Source organism: Scyliorhinus torazame, chromosome 22, assembly GCF_047496885.1.
Source record: "Scyliorhinus torazame isolate Kashiwa2021f chromosome 22, sScyTor2.1, whole genome shotgun sequence".
Classification (NCBI taxonomy): domain Eukaryota; kingdom Metazoa; phylum Chordata; class Chondrichthyes; order Carcharhiniformes; family Scyliorhinidae; genus Scyliorhinus; species Scyliorhinus torazame.
In genome coordinates, this window is record NC_092728.1 from 113226552 (window position 1) to 113247204 (window position 20653).

Here is a 20653-nt window from a genome sequence, read left to right on the forward strand (position 1 = left end):
CGGATGGATCATGGCGACTGACCATTGATTACCGGGAACTGAACAAAGTAACCCCAGTAGCAGCCCCCACCGTAGCCACGAGTCCCGAGACCGTGCTCAAACAGGGACTCGTCAAATTTCTTTTCGGTTTTGGACATTAGTAATGTCTTCTGGTCCATTCCATTGGCTAAAGTGTGCCAGTACAAATTCGCCTTTACATTCCAAGAGCAACAATACACGTGGCTGTGCCTTCCACAAGGCTTCCACAACTCCCCCTCCATTTTCCACCGACAGCTGGCAAATGGTTTAGCAAAATTTTCCCGCCCCGATTGTCTGGTCAAGTATGGAGACGACTTGTTACTACAGACAGACACAAAGGGAGAGCACATTTTGCTTCTCGCCGAACTCCTAGCACTCCTAAAAGAAATTGGTTGTAAAGTCAACCCCAGGAAGGCCGAGATTCTGAAAGAAAAAGTGATTTACTTGGGAACAGTGATCACTCATGGTAAACGCGAGATCGAGCACAAGAGAATTGACTCGATCGTCAAATTGCCCTTCCCCACAATGTCTCAGCCCTCCGGTCATATTTAGGACTAGTTGGTTACTGCCGAAACCATCTTGACGGGTTTCGCCACTAAAGCAGCGACCCTATCCGAACTTCTCAAGAAGCAGGCACCTTGGGAATGGATTCCACAGCATACAGATGCCGTGGATGCTTTAAAAAGAGCACTAGCACAGCCCCCGCACTACAGGTCCCAGATCCACATTCCCCGTACGTTATCGAAGTAGCAAGCACCGACCGAACCCTTTCGGCCGTGTTCCTCCAGGAACGCCATGACCAATTACGCCCCGTAGCATACGCCTCACGCGTGTTAGACCCTGTGGAGCAAGGATTTTCTGCCTGTGAAAGGCACCTGCTCGTAGTTTTTTGGGCAGTGCAATACTTCGCCTACATTACAGGACTCAACTCCATCACCATCCTCACAGAACACACACCAACACAGCTATTGTTAGACGGCCGACTTAAAGATGGCACAGTCAGCCAAATCCGCGCAGCCCGTTGGACCCTTCTTTTACAGGGACGGGACATCACGGTAAAGAGAACCAAGACCCACACCTTCCTTGCCGATAATTTGCAGTATGCAGGCATCCCTCATGAATGTGAGATCATCACCACTAAACACAACACAGGCCCATTTATTCCCAAGACACCCCCCAGGAAAACAGGTAGTACACCCCAGGGACCCCAGCCCACAGACACGTGCGCACCCCTGAAGATATATGTGGATGGCTCATCCACAGTGTTAAATGGAGAGAGAATTACAGGTTGCGGTATTTATGTGGAGGATGCGCAGGGACGCGCCCAAGATGAAATTTCCTTGAAGTTGCCAGGACACTTAGGCTCACAGGCAGCAGAGCTGTCAGCGATTGCATATATTGTAGACCACCCAGACTCGTTCCCGACCCCAGCAGACATCTACTCAGACAGCTTGTATGTCTGTAATAGTTTGACAGAATTCCTACCACTCTGGGAAACAAGAGGATTTGTTTCCGCGGACGGTAAACCCCTACCCTCAGCCCCATTACTCCGCCATATCTTAGAGACAGCGAAGGATAGGAAATACGGAATAATTAAGGTTCGTAGTCATCACTGTTCTTCCCCCCCTGTTAACTTTAAAGCAGGCGCCCTGCTGAAGGCAGGCTCCAGGCATGGTTATTTTTGGAACCCCCCCCCCCCGAAAGCACCCCAGTCCTCGCAGTTCAGGTCTCACAGACCAACATTCAGGATTTAGCGAAGGCCCAGAATGAGGACGAGAAACTCAGGGAAGTTTTGAAGGGAACCTTCCCAGCCCCGTACGACAAGTTTAAAAACGCAATCACCACACACGACGGTGTGATTTTAAAGGATGGCATTCATTTAGTTCCCAGCCAGGACAGGAACCAGATCATTTGTCAGTTCCATGACAATCATGGACACCAAGGAATTGAACCCACCCTAGCCCACCTTGGACCGCTCTGCTGGTGGCCTGATTTAAAAGTCGATGTCACACACTACGTAGAGAATTGCTGAATCTGTGCCCAGAACAATCCGGACAAATATGCGAAAAAGGCTCAACTTAGTCATACCCGGCCCGTTAATGGACCCTGGACAAATCTCCAGATAGATTATACTTCTTTCCAATTTTTAAAAAACGTTTTAAACATCTGACTTGACCCAAACGCTTCAATTTTTTGGGTTAAGATACTAACCAAATATCTGCAGCTGTATTCCTGTGACGGCTCCTCTCTGTTTTATAAATACTGCATCAATACAAGTTGTCAAATGTTGCTGGGATTTGTCATTTCCTGAATTATTTACTTTATCTTTAAATTTTTCTTCCTACCCTTCCAACGTGACTGAGATCTTCAACTAAAATCGATACGGCAATGAAATACGTACAATTCAGCCGGTGCCTTTCAAATAAATTCAATGGCCTTTGATCAAGCTGAAAGTTTCATTAATAGTGGAACTTTACAGATCCCACATCGGTGACATTTTAATTTAATTTTAATATACCTGCTCTAATATATTGCAAAGACTATCAGATACAGATATAATTCCTCACAGTACAGAACCCTCGGATATACACCTCAGGGTACAATGTTCACACTCACTGCGCACACTCATGTACACCTCAGGGTACAATGTTCACACTCACTACGCACACTCAGGTATACACCTCAGGGTACAATGTTCACACTCACTGTGCACACTCAGATATACACTTGAAGGTACAGATGTTCACACTCCCTGTGCACACTCAGATATACACCTTAGGGTACAATGTTTGCACTCACTGTGCACACTCAGATATACACCTCAGGGTACAGAGGTCACACTCCCTGTGCACACTCAGATATACACCTTAGCATACAATGTTCACACTCACTGCACACACTCAGATATACACCTTAGGGTACAATGTTCACACTCACTGTGCACACTCAGATATACACCTCAGGGTACAGAGGTCACACTCCCTGTGCACACTCAGATATACACCTTAGCATACAATGTTCACACTCCCTGTGCACACTCAGATATACACCTTAGGGTACAATGTTTGCACTCACTGTGCACACTCAGATATACACCTCAGGGTACAGAGATCACACTCACTGCGCACACTCAGATATACACCTTAGGGTACATAGGTCACACTCCCTGTGCACACTCAGATATCCAGAGTACTACGGCTGGATTCTCTGCCCGCCACATTTCCGTTTCACCGCGCCGGCGGGATGCCCCGTTATGCCGACCGGTCAATGGGGTTTCCCATTGTGGGGCAGCCCCACGCTGTTGGGGAAGCCCCGGGCTGCCGGCAAAACGGAGCATCCCGCCGGCAGAGAATCCAGCCCCTGGTGCGGCGCATCCCCAAGATTCTCCGTCTCGCCAGCCGGCCAATGGGGTTTCCCATTGTGGGCAGCCCCACGCCGTTGGGAAATCCCCGGGCTGCTGGCAAAGTGGAGCATCCCGGCAGCGGAGAATCCAGCAGCTGATGTTCACACTGCCTGTGCACACTCAGATATACAGTTCAGGGTACTGATGTTCACACTGCCTGTGCACACTCAGATATACAGTTCAGGCTACTGATGTTCACACTCCCTGTACACACTCAGATATACAGTTCAGAGTACTGATGTTCACACTCTGCTTTAGTAGCGAAACCCGTCAAGATGGTTTCGGCAGTAACCAACTAGTCCTAAATATGACCGGAGGGCTGAGACATTGTGGGGAAGGGGCAATTTTTTCTTGTCCACATTAATTTACCAAACAGAGTCAGTGGCTAAATTAGTGTTCAATGTGGGTATTGGAGTAGACTCAGCACAGGAAGTCACTTTCCAAATAGTCTTCACGTTTCACCACCACAACAGGCGTGTTTAGGAATTCTGTATTAGTTTGTGCTGTGAGGTTGAGGTGATGTAAAATTCTCAGTGTGCAGTTTTCGAAGGACACCTCTTCTTCGGGCCCCATGTTAATGGGTTGCACTGAGGTTAGGGTCAGCTGTAGAGCTGTGGGGGTGTTAGCGGAACGAAGGATCAGGGTAATAGCATAAAACTGGCGACTTATACTTTTTGCAATGACAATTACACAAGTGCCTGGTCTGGGAGAGAGACCAGGTTGTGACCAAAATATATGGCTGTAATCCAACATTTTACTCATTATATTGGGAGCTAAATGACCGTCATTGACCAATAGTAACTTGACAATAATCTTAGCGAGGCAAAACATTGTGTTCCACGAATCTTCAAATCCAACTCCAACTAACCAACATTCCAGAGTTGCAGCAGGCTCAGCGAGACGATGATTGAAATGATTTTCCAAAGTTTTCCAGAAAGCTTCTGATTGACTAGGGAAGGATACTCTGAGCTTGTGGAGTTTGTGATTCAGTGAATCTTGCCCATTGAGCTTTGTTAAGTCAGGGTGGATCAGAAAGTGCTCAGGCTGATTAGAGGAAACTAGTACGATTGTGACAGCAACAAAGACCAAAGTTAAAACTGCAGCAATTTTGAATGAAGCAACAAAGTCCGATTCCAGAGATATTGGGCGAGGCGTCTGCTCCCTTGATTCCATTCCATACCAATAGCAATTGTTTTCAAACTCAGGAAAACTGTCGGACTGAGCAATATTAGCAATTGCTGCCTGTTCATTAAACAGCTCTCCCATCCTGATCTCATCTATAACAAATATTAAAGGAGAAAGACTTTCATTTACGTATTAACTGTTCTCTCTCAAACATCACACCACATGGTAAAAGAGCTTTTAGGTAGCCGAAATTATAACATGATAGAATTTCAGGTTCATTTGATGGGGAGAAGGGTGGATCTAAGACCAGAGTTTTAAAGCTGAATAGAGGTAGCAAAGCAGAGCCTAAGTGAATTGGGAAATTAGGTTAAGATACTTTTAAGGATACATTTAATGACTCTCACCAAAGATTTATCCCAATTAGATGGAAAGATGCATCATCCATGACTGAATAAGGTAGTTAGGAACTGTACCAAATTGAAAGAAACACTGTATAAATTTTCAAAGATTGGTTGGTCAGAAGATTGGTCAGGTTTTAAGAACTAGTAAAGAATGAGTTTAAAAATCACCAATAGGGAGAAAGTAGAGTGTGAGAGAAAGATAGCGAGTAATATAAAAACAGAGAGCGATAGTTTCTACATTTGACTTCCGGTGGAGGCCATGGAGGAGTAGGTCACACATTTGATAGCTCCCGTCTGTAATGGACTTTAGGACATTATTCCCCCGTTTTGTTCGGATTTTATGGGATAAAACGGTGAAGAGTGAGACAGTAAGGAGAAATCCCCCTCCGGTGAACGGAGAATTGGACCAGAAGTGGCCGGGTGAGACGACAAAGTCCTATAAGGGAGACGTAAGCAGCGCTGGTAACACAGGACAGCATGGCGGAGAGTAAGGGCCGCGGGGAGACGGCACAGTGGTCGACGGAGCAGCTGGTGAAGTTTTTCGAGGATTACTTCGCCAAGCTGAAGAAGGACACGCTGGACCCGATTAAGTTTGATCAAGTAGTTCAGAATCAGGAAACCCACGGGAGAGCGATCCAGGAGGTCGAACAAAAGTTGTCCGAGCACGAGGAGTATATAACCGTGCTGGAAAGCAAGGTGGGGATGATGAACGACCACCAAAAAAGAATGCAGGAGAAGCTGGAGGACCAGGAGGCAGAATCTCAGAATTGTCAGCCTCCCTGAAGGCAGTGAGGGATCGGATGCGAGGGCCTATGTGACGGACATGTTGGAGAAGTTGATGGGGGCTAGGGCGTTCCCTCGGCCCCTGGAATTGGACAGAGCGCACACAGCCCTCGCAAGGAAGCCCAGAGTGAACGGGCCACCGAGGGCCATGGTGGTACGTTTTCACCGTTTCATGGACAAGGAACACGGTTTGCGGTGGGCCAAGAAAGAACGGAGCAGCAAGTGGGAGAACTGTGAGTTGTGCATCCATCAGGACCTGGGAGCGGATTTGGCCAAGAAGCGAGCTGGGTTCAATTGGGCAAAAACGACCCTCTTAAGAAGGGGGTGAAGTTTGGGATGCTGTACCCAGCCCGTCTGTGGGTCACACACGAGGAACGGGACTTCTACTTTGAAACGCCAGACGACGTTTGGACCTTTATTAAAGAAATGAAGCTGGAGGCGAATTAAAAGACACTTAAGCCTTGGAGAGGTATTGTGGCAGCGATTTGTGGTGCTGGATTGTATAAATTTAAGTAGCTCTATGTGAAATAATGGGCTGTGTGGATGGTTAAAGGTTGATCTGTCTTGCAGGGACCTTGTTAGAGGGGGGGATGTACTTTGAATTTAGTTCTGCTTTTTGGGTGACTATTTTTCTAAAGTGACTGTTTCTTCACTGTTTTTTCTGTTGTTTGTTTGCTGGGGAATGTGATGCTTTTAAAATGTTTATTTATGTGGGGTGGGGGGGGGGGAAGAGGGGGGCACAATAGGGAGACAGACTGCTTGGTGCCAGGAGCGGGAGCTATCGAGTCAGCATGGGTCAGCTGACTCTCGGAAGCGTGGTGTGAGGTGAGGCGTTAAGCTGGAGCTTGACTTGGGGGATTGGGTTTCTAGTGTTGTTGCTAGGGGGGAGGGGGGGAGCTGCTTTGCTGACAGGGGAGGAACTGTTCCTAGGGGACAAATGGGAGGTTGGGAACGCCGACAGCCCGAGTGGGGACTCGAGGAAGCGGAGGGTGCGAGCTAAAAAGGGTGATGGCTAGTCGGTGGGGGGGGGCTGGAAGCCCCCCCGTCCAGGCTGATCACATGGAACATGAGAGGACTGAATGGGCCGATCAAGAGGGCTCGCGTGTTCGCACATTTGAGGGAACTGAAGGCGGACGTGGCAATGCTACAAGAGACACACCTAAAGGTTACAGACCAGACCAGATTGAGGAAAGGGTGGGTCAGCCAAGTGTTCCACTCAGGACTGGACTCAAAGACCAGGGCGGGTAGCAATCATGATCAGCAAACAAGTGGCATTCGAGGCAGGAATAATCGTGTCAGACAAGGGGGGTAGGTACATAATGGTGAGTGGGAAACTGGAGGGGGTGCGAGTGGTACTTGTGAACATATATGCTCCGAATTGGGATGACGCGGAATTTATGAGGCGGGTGTTAGGTAAGATCCCAGACTTAGAGTCACATAACCTGATCATGGGAGGGGACTTCAACACAGTCATTGATCCGGAATTGGACCGGTCAAAATCCAGGACAGGGAGGAGGCCAGCTGCGGCAAAGGGATTGAAGGGTTTTATGGAACAGATGAGGGAGTAGACCCATGGAGGTTTGCACGGCCGAGGACGAAGGAGTTTTCCTTTTTTTCACATGTCCACAAGGTATGTGGGCAGCACGGTTTTGTGAAGGGGAGGTCGTGTCTCACTAACTTGATAGAGTTTTTCGAGGCGGTCACAAAGATGATTGATGCAGGTAGGGCAGTAGATGTTGTCTATATGGACTTCAGTAAGGCCTTTGACAAGGTCCCTCATGGTAGACTAGTACAAAAGGTGAAGTCACACGGGATCAGGGGTGAACTGGCAAGGTGGATACAGAACTGGCTAGGCCATAGAAGGCAGAGGGTAGCAATGGAGGGATGCTTTTCTAATTGGAGGGCTGTGACCAGTGGTGTTCCACAGGGATCAGTGCTGGGACCTTTGCTCTTTGTAGTATATATAAATGATTTGGAGGAAAATGTAACTGGTCTGATTAGTAAGTTTGCAGACGACACAAAGGTTGGTGGAATTGCGGATAGCGATGAGGACTGTCTGAGGATACAGCAGGATTTAGATTGTCTGGAGACTTGGGCAGAGAGATGGCAGATGGGAGTTTAATCCGGACAAATGTGAGGTAATGCATTTTGGAAGGTCTAATGCAGGTAGGGAATATACAGTGAATGGTAGAACCCTCAAGAGTATTGAAAGTCAAAGAGATCTAGGAGTACAGGTCCACAGGTCATTGAAAGGGGCAACACAGGTGGAGAAGGTAGTCAAGAAGGCATATGGCATGCTTGCCTTCATTGGCCGGGGCATTGAGTATAATAATTGGCAAGTCATGTTGCAGCTGTATAGAACCTTAGTTAGGCCACACTTGGAGTATAGTGTTCAATTCTGGTCGCCACACTACCAGAAGGATGTGGAGGCTTTAGAGAGGGTGCAGAAGAGATTTACCAGAATGTTGCCTGGTATGGAGGGCATTAGCTATGAGGAGCGGTTGAATAAACTCGGTTTGTTCTCACTGGAACGAAGGAGGTTGAGGGGAGACCTGATAGAGGTATACAAAATTATGAGGGGCATAGACAGAGTGGATAGTCAGAGGCTTTTCCCCAGGGTAGAGGGGTCAATTACTAGGGGGCATAGGTTTAAGGTGAGAGGGGCAAGGTTTAGAGTAGATGTACGAGGCAAGTTTTTTACGCAGATGGTAGTGGGTGCCTGGAACTCGCTACCGGAGGAGGTAGTGGAAGCAGGGACGATAGGGACATTTAAGGGGCATCTTGACAAATATATGAATAGGATGGGAATAGAAGGATACGGACCCAGGAAGTGTAGAAGATTGTAGTTTAGTCGGGCAGTATGGCCGGCACGGGCTTGGAGGGCCGAAGGGCCTGTTCCTGTGCTGTACATTTCTTTGTTCTTTGTTGTTCTTTGTATACTCTCACATCGACTTTTTTGTTCTGAGCAAGGGCGCTAATACCGAAGGTGGTGGATACTGAGTACTCGGCAATCACAGTGTCAGATCATGCCCCGCACTGGGTGGATCTACGGATTAGTGTGGAGAGAGGGCAACGCCCGCTGTGGAGACTGGATGTGGGGTTGCTAGTGGACGAGGCGGTCTGTGGGCGGGTTAACACGTCCATCCAGAACTACCTGGAAACAAATGATGCGGGGGAGGTCTCTGCAGCGACGGTCTGGGAAGCTTTGAAGGCAGTGGTCAGTGGGGAATTAATCTCGATACGGGCCCACAGAGAAAAGGCGGAATGGCTGACAGGGACAGATTAGTGGAGGAGATACTCAGGTGGACAGGAGATACTCGGAGGCCCCGGACGCGGGGCTACTGAGGGAGCGGCAGAGGTTACAGGTGGTGTTTGGGCTGTTGACCACAGGAAAAGCAATGGAACAGTTGAGGAAGGCAAGGGGGGCGATCTATGAGTACGGGGAAAAGGCAAGCAGAATGTTGGCACACCAGCTCAGGAAAAGAGAGGGGCCAGGGAGATAGGTAAAGGAAAGAGTAGAGACCATCTGACCATCTATCCTGGACCACTATCCTGGACCCAGCAAGGGTGAACGAGGTGCTTAAGGACTTTTACAGTAAATTATATGAGTCGGAGCCCCCGGCTGGGGTGGAGGGGATGAGGCAATTTCTGGATCAGTTGAAGTTCCAGAGGGTGGAGGAGGACCTGGTGGAGGGGCTGGGAGCCCCAATTGAGATTAAGGAAATAATCAAGGGGCTGGGGGGGCATGCAGTCGGGCAAGGCCCCGGGGCCTGACGGCTACCCGGTGGAATTCAGAGTTATTGAGCGCACTGCTGGTGAGGACATTTAACGAAGCAAGAGAGAAGGCAGTCCTCCCCCCAACAATGTCGCAGGCCGCAATTTCATTGATCCTGAAACGGGAGAAGGATTCGGAGCAATGCGGGTCATACAGGCCGATTTCTCTACTGAATGTGGATGCCAAACTGCTGGCTAAGATACTGGCCACAAGGATAGAGGAATGTGTCCCGGGGGTGATAGGGGAAGACCAGACGGGATTTGTAAACGGCAGGCAACTCAAAGCCAATGTTCGAAGGCTTCTAAATGTTATTATGATGCCCTCAGAAGGAGGGGAGGTGGAGGTGGTAGTAGCGATGGATGCGGAGAAGGCTTTTGATCGGGTGGAGTGGAATTACCTGTGAGAGGTGTTGGGAAGGTTTGGGTAAGGTGAGGGCTTTATTGACTGGGTGAGGTTGGTCTATCAGGCACCAGTAGCGAGTGTGTACACGAACCGGCTGAGATCGGATTTTTCTAAACTACACCGAGGGACGAGGCAAGGGTGCCCCCTCTCCCCATGACTGTTTGCTCTGGCCATAGAGCCATTGGCCATGGCGTTAAGAGCCTCTAGGAACTGGAAAGGGCTGGTTCGGGGGGGGTGGAGCACCGGGTCTCGCTCTACGCAGATGACCTGATCTTGTACATTTCGGACCCGTTGGAGGGGATGGGGGAAGTAATGCAAATCTTGGGGGAATTTGGCAATTTCTCGGGGTATAAATTGAATATGGGGAAAAGCGAGATGTTTGCGATCCAGGCAAGAGGACAGAAGAGACTGGGAGAGCTGCCGCTTAGAATGGTAGGGAAGAGCTTTCGATATCTGGGAACACAGGTGGCCCGGAAATGGGAGGTACTACACAAGTTAAACCTAACCCGGTTGGTAGAACAAATGGAAGGGGACTTTAAGAGATGGGACATGCTCCCGCTATCACTGGCGGGGAGGGTACAGACCGTGAAAATGACGGTCCTCCCCAGATTTCGGTTTGTCTTTCAGTGCCTCCCCATCTTCATCCCAAAGGCCTTTTTCAAGCGGGTGAATAAGATTATTTTGGGCTTTGTGTGGGCGGGTAAAACCCCGCGAGTGAAGAAAGTGTTGCTGGAGCGCAGTCGGGGGGAGGGTGGGCTGGCGGTGCCGAACTTCTGCAATTACTACTGGGCGGCTAATATAGCCCTGATTAGGAAGTGGGTAGTGGGGGAGGGGTCGGTGTGGGAGCAGATGGAGGTGGCGTCATGTAAAGACACCAATCTGGGAACATTGGTAACGGCACCTCTGCCGCTCTCGCCGGCCCGATACTCCACAAGTCCGGTGGTAGTGGCGGCTCTGAGGATCTGATGGAGGAGATAGAAGAGAGTGGAGGGAGCATTGATTTGGACCCGATTTATAATAACCACAGGTTTGTACCGGGTAGGCTGGATGGCGGGTTCCAGAGTTGGCAGAGGGCAGGAATTAGAAGGATGGGGGATCTATTTATAGACGGGAGCTTCCCCAGCTTGAAAGCTTTGGAGGATAAATTTGAATTGCCAGCAGGAAATGGTTTTAGGTATTTGCAGGTGCGAGACTTCCTGAGAAAACAGGTGCCGGCCTTTCCGCTGCTGCCGCCAAGGGGGATACAGGACAGAGTAGTCTCCAGTACCTGGGTGGGAGAGGGGAAGGTATCGGATATTCACCAGGAGCTTTCGGAGGCGGAGGAAACTCCGGTGGAGGAGCTTAAGGGCAAGTGAGCACTTGGCCGTCACAACATTCGAGGCTGTGGGCCAAGTGCTGGCCAATGGGATTAGGTGGGCAGGTCAGGTGTTTTTCATATGTCTGCACAGGCTCGATGGGCCAAAGTGCCTCTTCTGCACTTTGTTTTAAATTTAGAAGACCAAATTATATTTTCCAATTAAGGGGCAATTTAGCGTGGCCAATCTACCTATTTTGGGTTGTGGGGGTGAGCCCCAAGCAGACACAGGGAGAATGTGCAAACTCCACATGGACAGTAACCCGGGGCTGGGATCGAACCCGGGTCCTTGGTGCCTGTGAGGCAGCAGTGCTAACCACTGCCCCACCGTGCTGCCCCGTGTGCCTCTTCTGCACTCTGTGATTGGGTTTCCTCTGGGTGCCCTGGTTTCCTTTCACAGTCCAAAGATGTGCAGGTTAATCAATGTGGGGGGTTATAGGGATTGGGCGGGGGTGGGAGTAGGTCGAAGTAAGGACCCCACAATCCAACACTGCTCTGTTTCTGAGTCTCTCTCTCCACTTACCTGCATTTGGTGAATCAGGGCATCCTGGGCTCCTGCTAAGCGTTTTGCCAGGTTGTGTGGTCTCAGCTCCACTCCCAGGGTCTGCAATGCTATCGGCTGTTGGGGGCTGTGAATGCAGGGAGCTGGCAACGTCTGTAAACTCGGGCCCACAGCAGGTACCTGGAATCTGTCTCTCGGGCTCACATTCACTGACTTCCATTGCTCAGAATAAACCAGTTTGGCCAGTTCCCAGGAGCAGGTTTTTGTGCAGGGAATGGGGGAGTGGTTCCCCCACTTCACTGAAATGCTCCTTTCACTTCACTATCCCTGTGATTTGCCTACCATTTGTGAAATGAAACTTAATGATTCTGTTTTTTATTGCTCCATAAATTAGGATGAATATTAATTCAGTTCTGTATATTGCTGAGGAATATATTCACCTGAGGAAGGAGCAGCGCTCCGAATGCTAGTGACATCGAAACAAACCTGTTGGACTTTAACCTGGTGTTGTAAGACTTCGTACTGTATATTGCTGGCAGTGATAGTTCCTCTGGTGTGTATTGCCAGAGAGAGAGCTGACCACAGCTGAGTCAGCTACACTGGGGCAGGAGGGCGATCAGACAAAGCAACAGGAATTGGAGATTCGATAGTTAGAGAAACAGACACGCATTTCTGAGAAGTGACATTGATCTTATTGAAACACACGAGATCCTGAAGGAAATGAAAATGAAAATCGCTTATTGTCACAAGTAGGCTTCAATGAAGTTACTGTGAAAAGCCCCTAGTCGCCACATTCCGGCGCCTGTTCGGGGAGGCTGTTACGGGAATTGAACCGTGCTGCTGGCCTGCCTTGGTCTGCTTTCAAAGCCAGCGATTTAGCCCAGTGTGACAGTGTGAATGCGGAGAGAATAACTAGTGGAGCGCCACAGGATCAGTACTCAATCCTCAACTATTTACAATCTTTATCAATGATTTGGATGAAAGGTCCGAACACATGGATAATGAAACTTTTCAATAGGAAGGAAAGTAAGTTGTCAAGAGGAGAGAGAAACTCTCCAAAGGGATGAGACAGGTTTAGTGAGTGGGCACAACATTGGCAGATGGAGTACAATGTGGGGAAATGTCAACTTGTTCACGTTGCCAGGGAGGATAGTAAAGCAGAATATTATTTAACTGGAGAGAGATTTCAGAACTTTGTGATGCAGAGGCAGCTGGGTGTCCTGGTACATGAATCGCAATAAGTTAATCTGCAGGTAAACCAAGTGGTGAGGAAGGCAAATGGAATGTAGGTGCTCAGTGCCAGGGAAATGGAACATAAAATAGGAATGTTTGACTGCATTTGTTCAGAGCCTTGGGAACCACATCTGGATTCTGTGCAAAGTTTTGGTTTCATCATTGAAAATAAAATAATTACATTATAAACTATCAGAGAAGATTTACTTGACTCACTGTGCAATAAAAGGCTTATAGAGGTTGGACAGTTTGGGTCTAGACTCACTGTCATTGAGAAGAATGATGGGTGATGGAGCGGGGGGGGCAGAGAGTGGAGTGAAGGCCTCAATCACAGCAGCCATGAATTTACTGAATCGTGGAGCAGGCTCAAAGTGCTGCGGCCTGCTCCTACTGCAGTCAAGTAGGGTTTTCCCTCTTGTTGGTTCCCTTACACGGGCAGCACTGTAGCATTGTGGTTAGCGCAATTGCTTCACAGCTCCAGGGTCCCAGGTTCGATTCCGGCTTGGGTCACTGTCTGTGCGGAGTCTGCACATCCTCCCCGTGTGTGCGTGGGTTTCCTCCGGGTGCTCCGGTTTCCTCCCACAGTCCAAAGATGTGCAGGTTAGGTGGATTGGCCATGATAAATTGCCCTTAGTGTCCAAAATTGCCCTTGGTGTTGGGTGGGGTTACTGGGTTATGGGGATAGGGTGGAGGTGTTGACATTGGGTGGGGTGCTCTTTCCAAGAGCCGGTGCAGACTCGATGGGCCGAATGGCCTCCTTCGGCACTGTAAATTCTATGAAATTCTTACCACCTGCTGGAGACCCAATCTGGCAGCTTTATCCTTTTGGATTTGGACAGCGGGGTCAGTAGTGGTGCACTGAGCCACACATGGTGATGGACACTGAACCCCCACAGGGACCTCCAAACTGGAGTGACCCCCTTGCAGACCCCTTGGGCGGCACGGTAGCACAAGTGGATAGCACTGTGGCTTCACAGCGCCAGGGTCCCAGGTTCGACTCCCCACTGGGTCACTGACTGTGAGGAGTCTGCACGTTCTCCCCGTGTCTGCGTGGGTTTCCTCCGGGTGCTCCGGTTTCCTCCCACAGTCCAAAGACGTGCAGGTTAGGTGGATTGGCCATGCTAAATTGCCCTTAGTGACCAAAAAGGTTAGGTTGGGTTACGGGGATAAGGTGGAAATGAGGGCTGAAGTGGGTCGGTGCAGACTCGATGGGCCGAATGGCCTCCTTCTGCACTGTATGTATGTTGTTCTTGGTGTTCAGACCCCCCTAACCGGAGTGGCCTCCACACGGACCTCCAAATTGGAGTGACCCCCACACAGACCCCTCCTAACTAAAGGAACCCTCCACAGTGGCCCCCTGTCGAAATGGAGTACCCTCTGTGCCTTTGCCACCCCTGTCTGGGATCTAGAGAGCAGTCCAGACAGGGGCAGTGAAAAGAATTACAGCTTCCATGGCAGCTCCATGTGACCATTCCTGGAAGGAGAACGGCTGTGACGCTTCAACCCCTCAGATCCATTACTTGCAATTCACTAATTTCTAGTAGTGGGCTGTGATTGGCTGTGATTGACAGCTTCCACAAAACAGCTGATTCAGTTATCTCCCTTCATGGATGAGTGACTCTAAAGTGCTGAAACTCCAATGTTTACAAACAGCAACCTCATCAAAGAGCGTTGAGTGCATTGCAATCACACGCTTGAGGGGGGGGGGGGAGCTGCGGAGCAACAACCGAAAGGGAGGGAGTGCCTGGCAGAAGAGGGGACAAAATAGCAATCCATAGGAATCAGGGACGAGGGGCAAGAGGGGGTAGTTAAGGGGGGGGATGCAATAGACGTAGAGGGAAAGGGAAGAGGAGCGGTATGGGCAGATGGGCTCAGAGCAGTCGAGGATTAAGTGGGGGGAGGGGGAGGGTAGGACGCTGGTTACAACAGGTCGCACATGCAGATGGCTAGAAAGAGGAAGGTGGCCATCTTGGATCGCCCATGAACAAAGAGAAACCCTGGCACGCAGGGGCACGACCATGAGGTAAATACGGCTGACCCCACAGGAGGCGGGGGGGGGGGAGGAGAGAACCCCCCTCCATCAGAATAGTCACCTGGAATGCAAGAGGATCCAGAGTTTTCACCCATCTAAAAAGCCAGAGGGCTGACATAATCTTCCTTCAAGAGATACACCTGAGGGAGAAGGAATGACTGAGGGCAAGGAAGAGGTGGATAGGACAGACTTATCAGGCATGCTTCAACATGAAGGACAGGCTTTACAGCGACAAACACAGTGATGGATCCAGGGGGACGGTATATAATGGTTTGCAGTGTCCTGGAAGGGACATCGGTGCTTTTTGGAAATATATTCTCCCCCAAACAATGTCAGAGATCCCCGACCTCGACTTCCACCAGCTCATCATGGGGGAATCTTCAACTGTGTACAGGACCCAATGGCAGACATGCCCAGCTCCAAATCAGGGAAATATTGGGAACGGCAGAGGAACTGAAGCCCTTTATGGAGCAGATGGAGGGGCGGGGGGGGGGGGGGGGGGGGGGGGGGGGGGGGGGGTTGGAGCTCTCCTTCTTCACAAAGTCTACTCCAGTGTCGACTTCTTTGTAGTGGGGAAATCGGTGCTTCCAGGGGTGGTAGGGATAGGATTTTCGGCAGTACTAATCTCGGGCCACGCACCACACTATGTGGATGTGAGGTTGGAGATGGACCGGGCCCAGCGCCGCCCCCTCCCCCCCCCCCCCCGCCCCCCATGGAGGCTGGACACAGCCCTCTTTGCTGACAAGGCGCTCTGTGAAAAAATGCCATCAACGGATATGGCGCCTGCAACCAGAATGGGGAGGCCTCACTCTCCATGTTCTGGGAGGAACTGAAGGCGGTGATAAGAAGGATAGAACATTATACAGAGCTGTCAAGGACACAAAGGAATGGGTGGCCAGGCAGCGGCTAATCAACTCCATATTAAGAGCATAAGAACATAAGAACTAGGAGCAGGAGTAGGCTATTTGGCCCCTCGAGCCTGCTCCACCATTCAATGAGATCATGGCTGATCTTTTGTGGACTCAGCTCCACTTTCCGGCCCGAACACCATAACCCTTAATCCCGTTATTCTTCAAAAAACTATCTTTCTTTATCTTAAAAACATTTAATGAAGGAGCCTCTACTGCTTCACTGGGCAAGGAATTCCATAGATTCACAACTCTTTGGGTGAAGAAGTTCCTCCTAAACTCAGTCCTAAATCTACTTCCCCTTATTTTGAGGCTATGCCCCCTAGTTCTGCTTTCACCCGCCAGTGGAAACAACCTGCCCGCATCTATCCTATCTATTCCCTTCATAATTTTATATGTTTCTATAAGATCGCCCCTCATCCTTCTAAATTCCAACGAGTACAGTACCAGTCTACTCAACCTCTCCTCGTAATCCAACCCCTTCAGCTCTGGGATTAACCTAGTGAATCTCCTCTGCACACCCTCCAGTGCCAGTACGTCCTTTCTCAAGTAAAAACACCAAAACTGAACACAATACTCCAGGTGTGGCCTCACTAACACCTTATACAATTGCAGCATAACTCCCTCGTCTTAAACTCCATCCCTCTAGAAATGAAGGACAAAATTCTATTTGCCTTCTTAATCACCTGTTGCACCTGTAAACCAACTTGTTGCGACTCATGCACTAGCACACCCAGGTCTCTCTGCACAGCAGCATGTTTTAATATTTTATCATTTAAATAATAATCCCTTTTGCTGTTATTCCTACCAAAATGGATAACCTCACATTTGTCAACATTGTATTTCATCTGCCAGACCCTAGCTCATTCACTTAATCTATCCAAATCCCTCTGCAGACTTCCAGTATCCTCTGCACTTTTTGCTTTACCACTCATCTTAGTGTTGTCTGCAAACTTGGACCCATTGCCCTTGGTCCCCAACTCCAAATCATCTATCATAGAATTTTTTTTTACAGTGCAGAAGGAGGCCATTCGGCCCATCGAGTCTGCACCGGCTCTTGGAAAGAGCACTCTACCCAAGGTCAACACCTCCACCCTATCCCCATAACCCAGTAACCTCACCCAACACTAAGGGCAATTTTGGACACTAAGGGCAATTTATCATGGCCAATCCACCTAACCTGCACATCTTTGGACTGTGGGAGGAAACCGGAGCACCCGGAGGAAACCCACGCACACACGGGGTGTGTATGTAAATTGTGAACAATTGTGGGCCCAACACTGATCCCTGAGGGACACCACCAGCTACTGATTGCCAACCAGAGAAACACCCATTAACCCCCACTCTTTGTTTTCTATTAATTAACCAATCCTCTATCCATGCTACTACTTTCCCCTTAATGCCATGCATCTTTATCTTATGCAGCAACCTTTTGTATGGCACTTTGTCAAAGACTTTCTGGAAATCCAGATATACCACATCAATTGGCTCCCCGTTATCTACCGCACTGTTAATGTCCTCAGAAAATTCCACTAAATTAGTTAGGCACGACCTGCCCTTTATGAACCCATGCTGCGTCTGCCCAATGGGACAATTTCCATCCAGATGCCTCGCTATTTCTTCCTTGATGATAGATTCCAGCATCTTCCCTACTATCAAAGTTAAGCTCACTGGCCTATAATTACCCACTTTCTGCCTCCCTCCTTTTTTAAACAGTGGTGTCACGTTTGCTAATTTCCAATCCGCCGGGACCACCCCAGAGTCTAGTGAATTTTGGTAAATTATCATTAGTGTATTTGCAATTTTCCATGCCATCTCTTTTAGCACTCTGGCATGCATTCCATCAGGGCCAGGAGACTTGTCTACCTTTAGCCCTATTAGCTTGTCCATCACTACCTCCTTAGTGATAACAATCCTCTCAAGGTCCTCACCTGTCATAGCCTCATTTCCATCAGTCACTGGCATGTTATTTGTGTCTTCCACTGTGAAGACCGACCCAAAAAACCTGTTCAGTTCCTCAGCCATTTCCTCATCTCCCATTATTAAATCTCCCTTCTCATCCTCTAAAGGACCAATATTTACCTTAGCCACTCTTTTTTTGTTTTATATATTTGCAGAAACTTTTACTAACTGTTTTTATATTCTGAGCAAGTTTACTCTCATAATCTATCTTACTCTTCTTTACAGCTTTTTTAGTAGCTTTCTGTTGCCCCCTAAAGATTTCCCAGTCCTCTAGTCTCCCACTAATCTTTGCCACTTTGTATGCTTTTCCTTCAATTTGATACTCTCCCTTATTTCCTTAGATATCCACGGTCGATTTTCCCTCTTTCTATCGTCCTTCTTTTTTGTTGGTATCAACCTTTGCTGAGCACTGTGAAAAATCACTTGGAAGGTTCTCCACTGTTCCTCAACTGTTTCACCATAAAGTCTTTGCTCCCAGTCTACCTTAGCTAGTTCTTCTCTCATCCCACTGTAATCTCCTTTGTTTAAGCACAAAACACTAGTGCTTGATTTTACATTCTCACCCTCCATCTGTATTTTAAATTCCACCATATTGTGATCGCTCCTTCCAAGAGGATCCCTAACTATGAGATCCTGAATCAATCCTGTCTCATTACACAGGACCAGATCTAGGACCGCTTGTTCCCTCGTAGGTTCCATTACATACTGTTCTAGGAAACTATCGCGGATACATTCTATAAACTCCTCCTCAATGCTGCCTTGACCGACCTGGTTAAACCAATCAACATGTAGATTAAAATCCCCCCATGATAACTGCTGTACCATTTCTACATGCATCAGTTATTTCTTTGTTTATTGCCTGCCCCACCATAATGTTACTATTTGGTGGCATATAGACTACTTCTATCAGTGACTTTTTCGCCTTACTATTCCTGATTTCCACCCAAATGGATTCAACCTTATCCTCCATAGCACCGATGTCATCCCTTCCTATTGCACAGATGTCATCCTTAAATAACAGAGCTATACCACCTCCCTTACCATCCACTCTGTCCTTCCGAATAGTTTGATACCCTCGGATATTTAACTCCCAGTCGTGACCATCCTTTAACCATGTTTCAGTAATGGCCACTAAATCATAGTCATTCAAATCATATTGGAAATGGATTGACGGTACTCCACTCCTCGACAGTGGGACTGCTAGCGGAGAGGAAAGAACTACAAATGGAATTTGACCTGCTTTCCACTGGGAAAGCAGGGAACCAGCTCCACCAGTCACGGGACCTTTTATGAGCACGGAGACAAGACTAGCTGCCTACTGGCACACCAGCTGAGAAAGCAGACAGCAACGAGGGAGATAGCACAGCTGAGGGATAGGAACAGCAAACTAGCCACGATGCCAAATAATATCAATGAGACCTTTGCGACCTTCTACTGGGGTCTGAGCACCTCCGAGCCCCCAGAGGGGTACTCGAAGATGAAACAGTTTATCAACTGGCTGGACATATCGGTTGTGAGAGAGGAAAAGAAAGAGGGTCTAGGAATACAGATAGGATTGGGGGAGTTTTTGGAGAGTATCAACTCCATGTAGTAGGGGAAGGTATCGGGTCCGGACAGATTCCCGGTGGACTTCTATAAAATGTTTGTGGCAGCACCGGCCCCACACTTACGGGAGATTTTGATGATTCGCTGTTGCGAAGGGTCCTGCTCTTCCTGCGCTGGCACAGGCCTCGATACCCCTGATCCTAAAAAAAGACAAAGACAAAACGGAATGCAAGTCATACAGACCTCACTCCTGTACACTGACGCTGAAGTCCTGGTGAAAGCCCTGGCGAGGCGACAGGAGGGTTGAGTACCGGAGGTAGTTGAGGAAGATCAGACCGGGTTTGTCAAGGGCAGACAGCTAATGGCAAACATCAGGTGCCTGCTGAATGTGGCTGTGAACCCACCCGGGGAGGAGACAGCAGAAGTGATCAGTTCTCCGGACACTGCAAGGGCCATCGACAAAGTCGAACAGAAGTACCTCCTGGAGGTACTGGAATGGTTTGGGTTTGGGCCAGAGTTCAGTGTGTGGGTGAAACTGCTACACAGTGCTCCCATGGCGAGTGTGGATAAACTCCACCAGCTCTGAATACTTCCAGCTGTGCAGAGGCACGAGGCAGGGATGCCCATTTTCCCCACTGCTATTTGCCCTGCCAACTGAGCCACTGGCTATTGCCCTCAGGCCATCGAAAGGGTGGAGAGCCATCCAAGGGGAAGCAGAGAGAGCAGTCTCACTCTGTGTGGATGACCTACATCTCAAATCTCCTTGCCTGCATGGGAGGAATAATGGAACTCCTGAGGGGATTGGCAACCTTCTCAGTTTACAAACTTAACCTGAACAACAGTGAAATCTTCCTGAGCAAGAGCAAAATCCTCCCCGTGAACCCCGTAGAATCAGAGTTGAAAAGCTGCCGTTCAAACTGGCCCAAATCACGTTCCGATACTGGGATCCAGGTGGACGACGATTGGACATGGATCCGTAAGTGGAACCTGCCAAGCTTAGTGGAAAAGGTAAAGAGAGACCTGCGGAGGAGGGACCCACTCCCGCTTGCCCTGGCGAGAAGAGAGCAGACAATAAAAATAAACGTGTTGCCAAGATTCCTCTTCCTATTCAGATCCCTCCTGATCATCATCCCCAAAATCTTCTTCACTCAGGGAGATAAACTAATTATGGCGTTCGTGTGGGTGGAGAAAACCCCCAGGATCCATAAAA

General features: G+C 48.9%; 1 protein-coding gene across 1 annotated transcript; it reads right to left on the reverse strand.

Annotated features, from left to right (window-relative positions):
• Positions 1-2509: 2509 nt before the first annotated feature.
• LOC140399375 (uncharacterized) lies at positions 2510-13521 on the reverse strand. Its single transcript, XM_072488963.1, has 2 exons — positions 11785-13521; positions 2510-4698 (listed from the first exon to the last, which is right to left on the reverse strand). Exons 1-2 carry the CDS (start codon positions 11981-11983, stop codon positions 3842-3844), a joined length of 1056 nt encoding a protein of 351 aa, XP_072345064.1. The 5' UTR covers positions 11984-13521; the 3' UTR covers positions 2510-3841.
• Between the last annotated feature and the right edge of the window lie 7132 nt (positions 13522-20653).

Coding starts and splice junctions, on each gene's coding strand:
- LOC140399375 (XM_072488963.1), bottom strand. CDS start 11,983: ATGGAAGTCAGTGAATGTGAGCCCGAGAGACAGATTCCAGGTACCTGC. Junction 4,699..11,784: donor CCCTGATTCACCAAATGCAG/GTAAGTGGAGAG, acceptor TATTTGTTATAG/ATGAGATCAGGATGGGAGAG.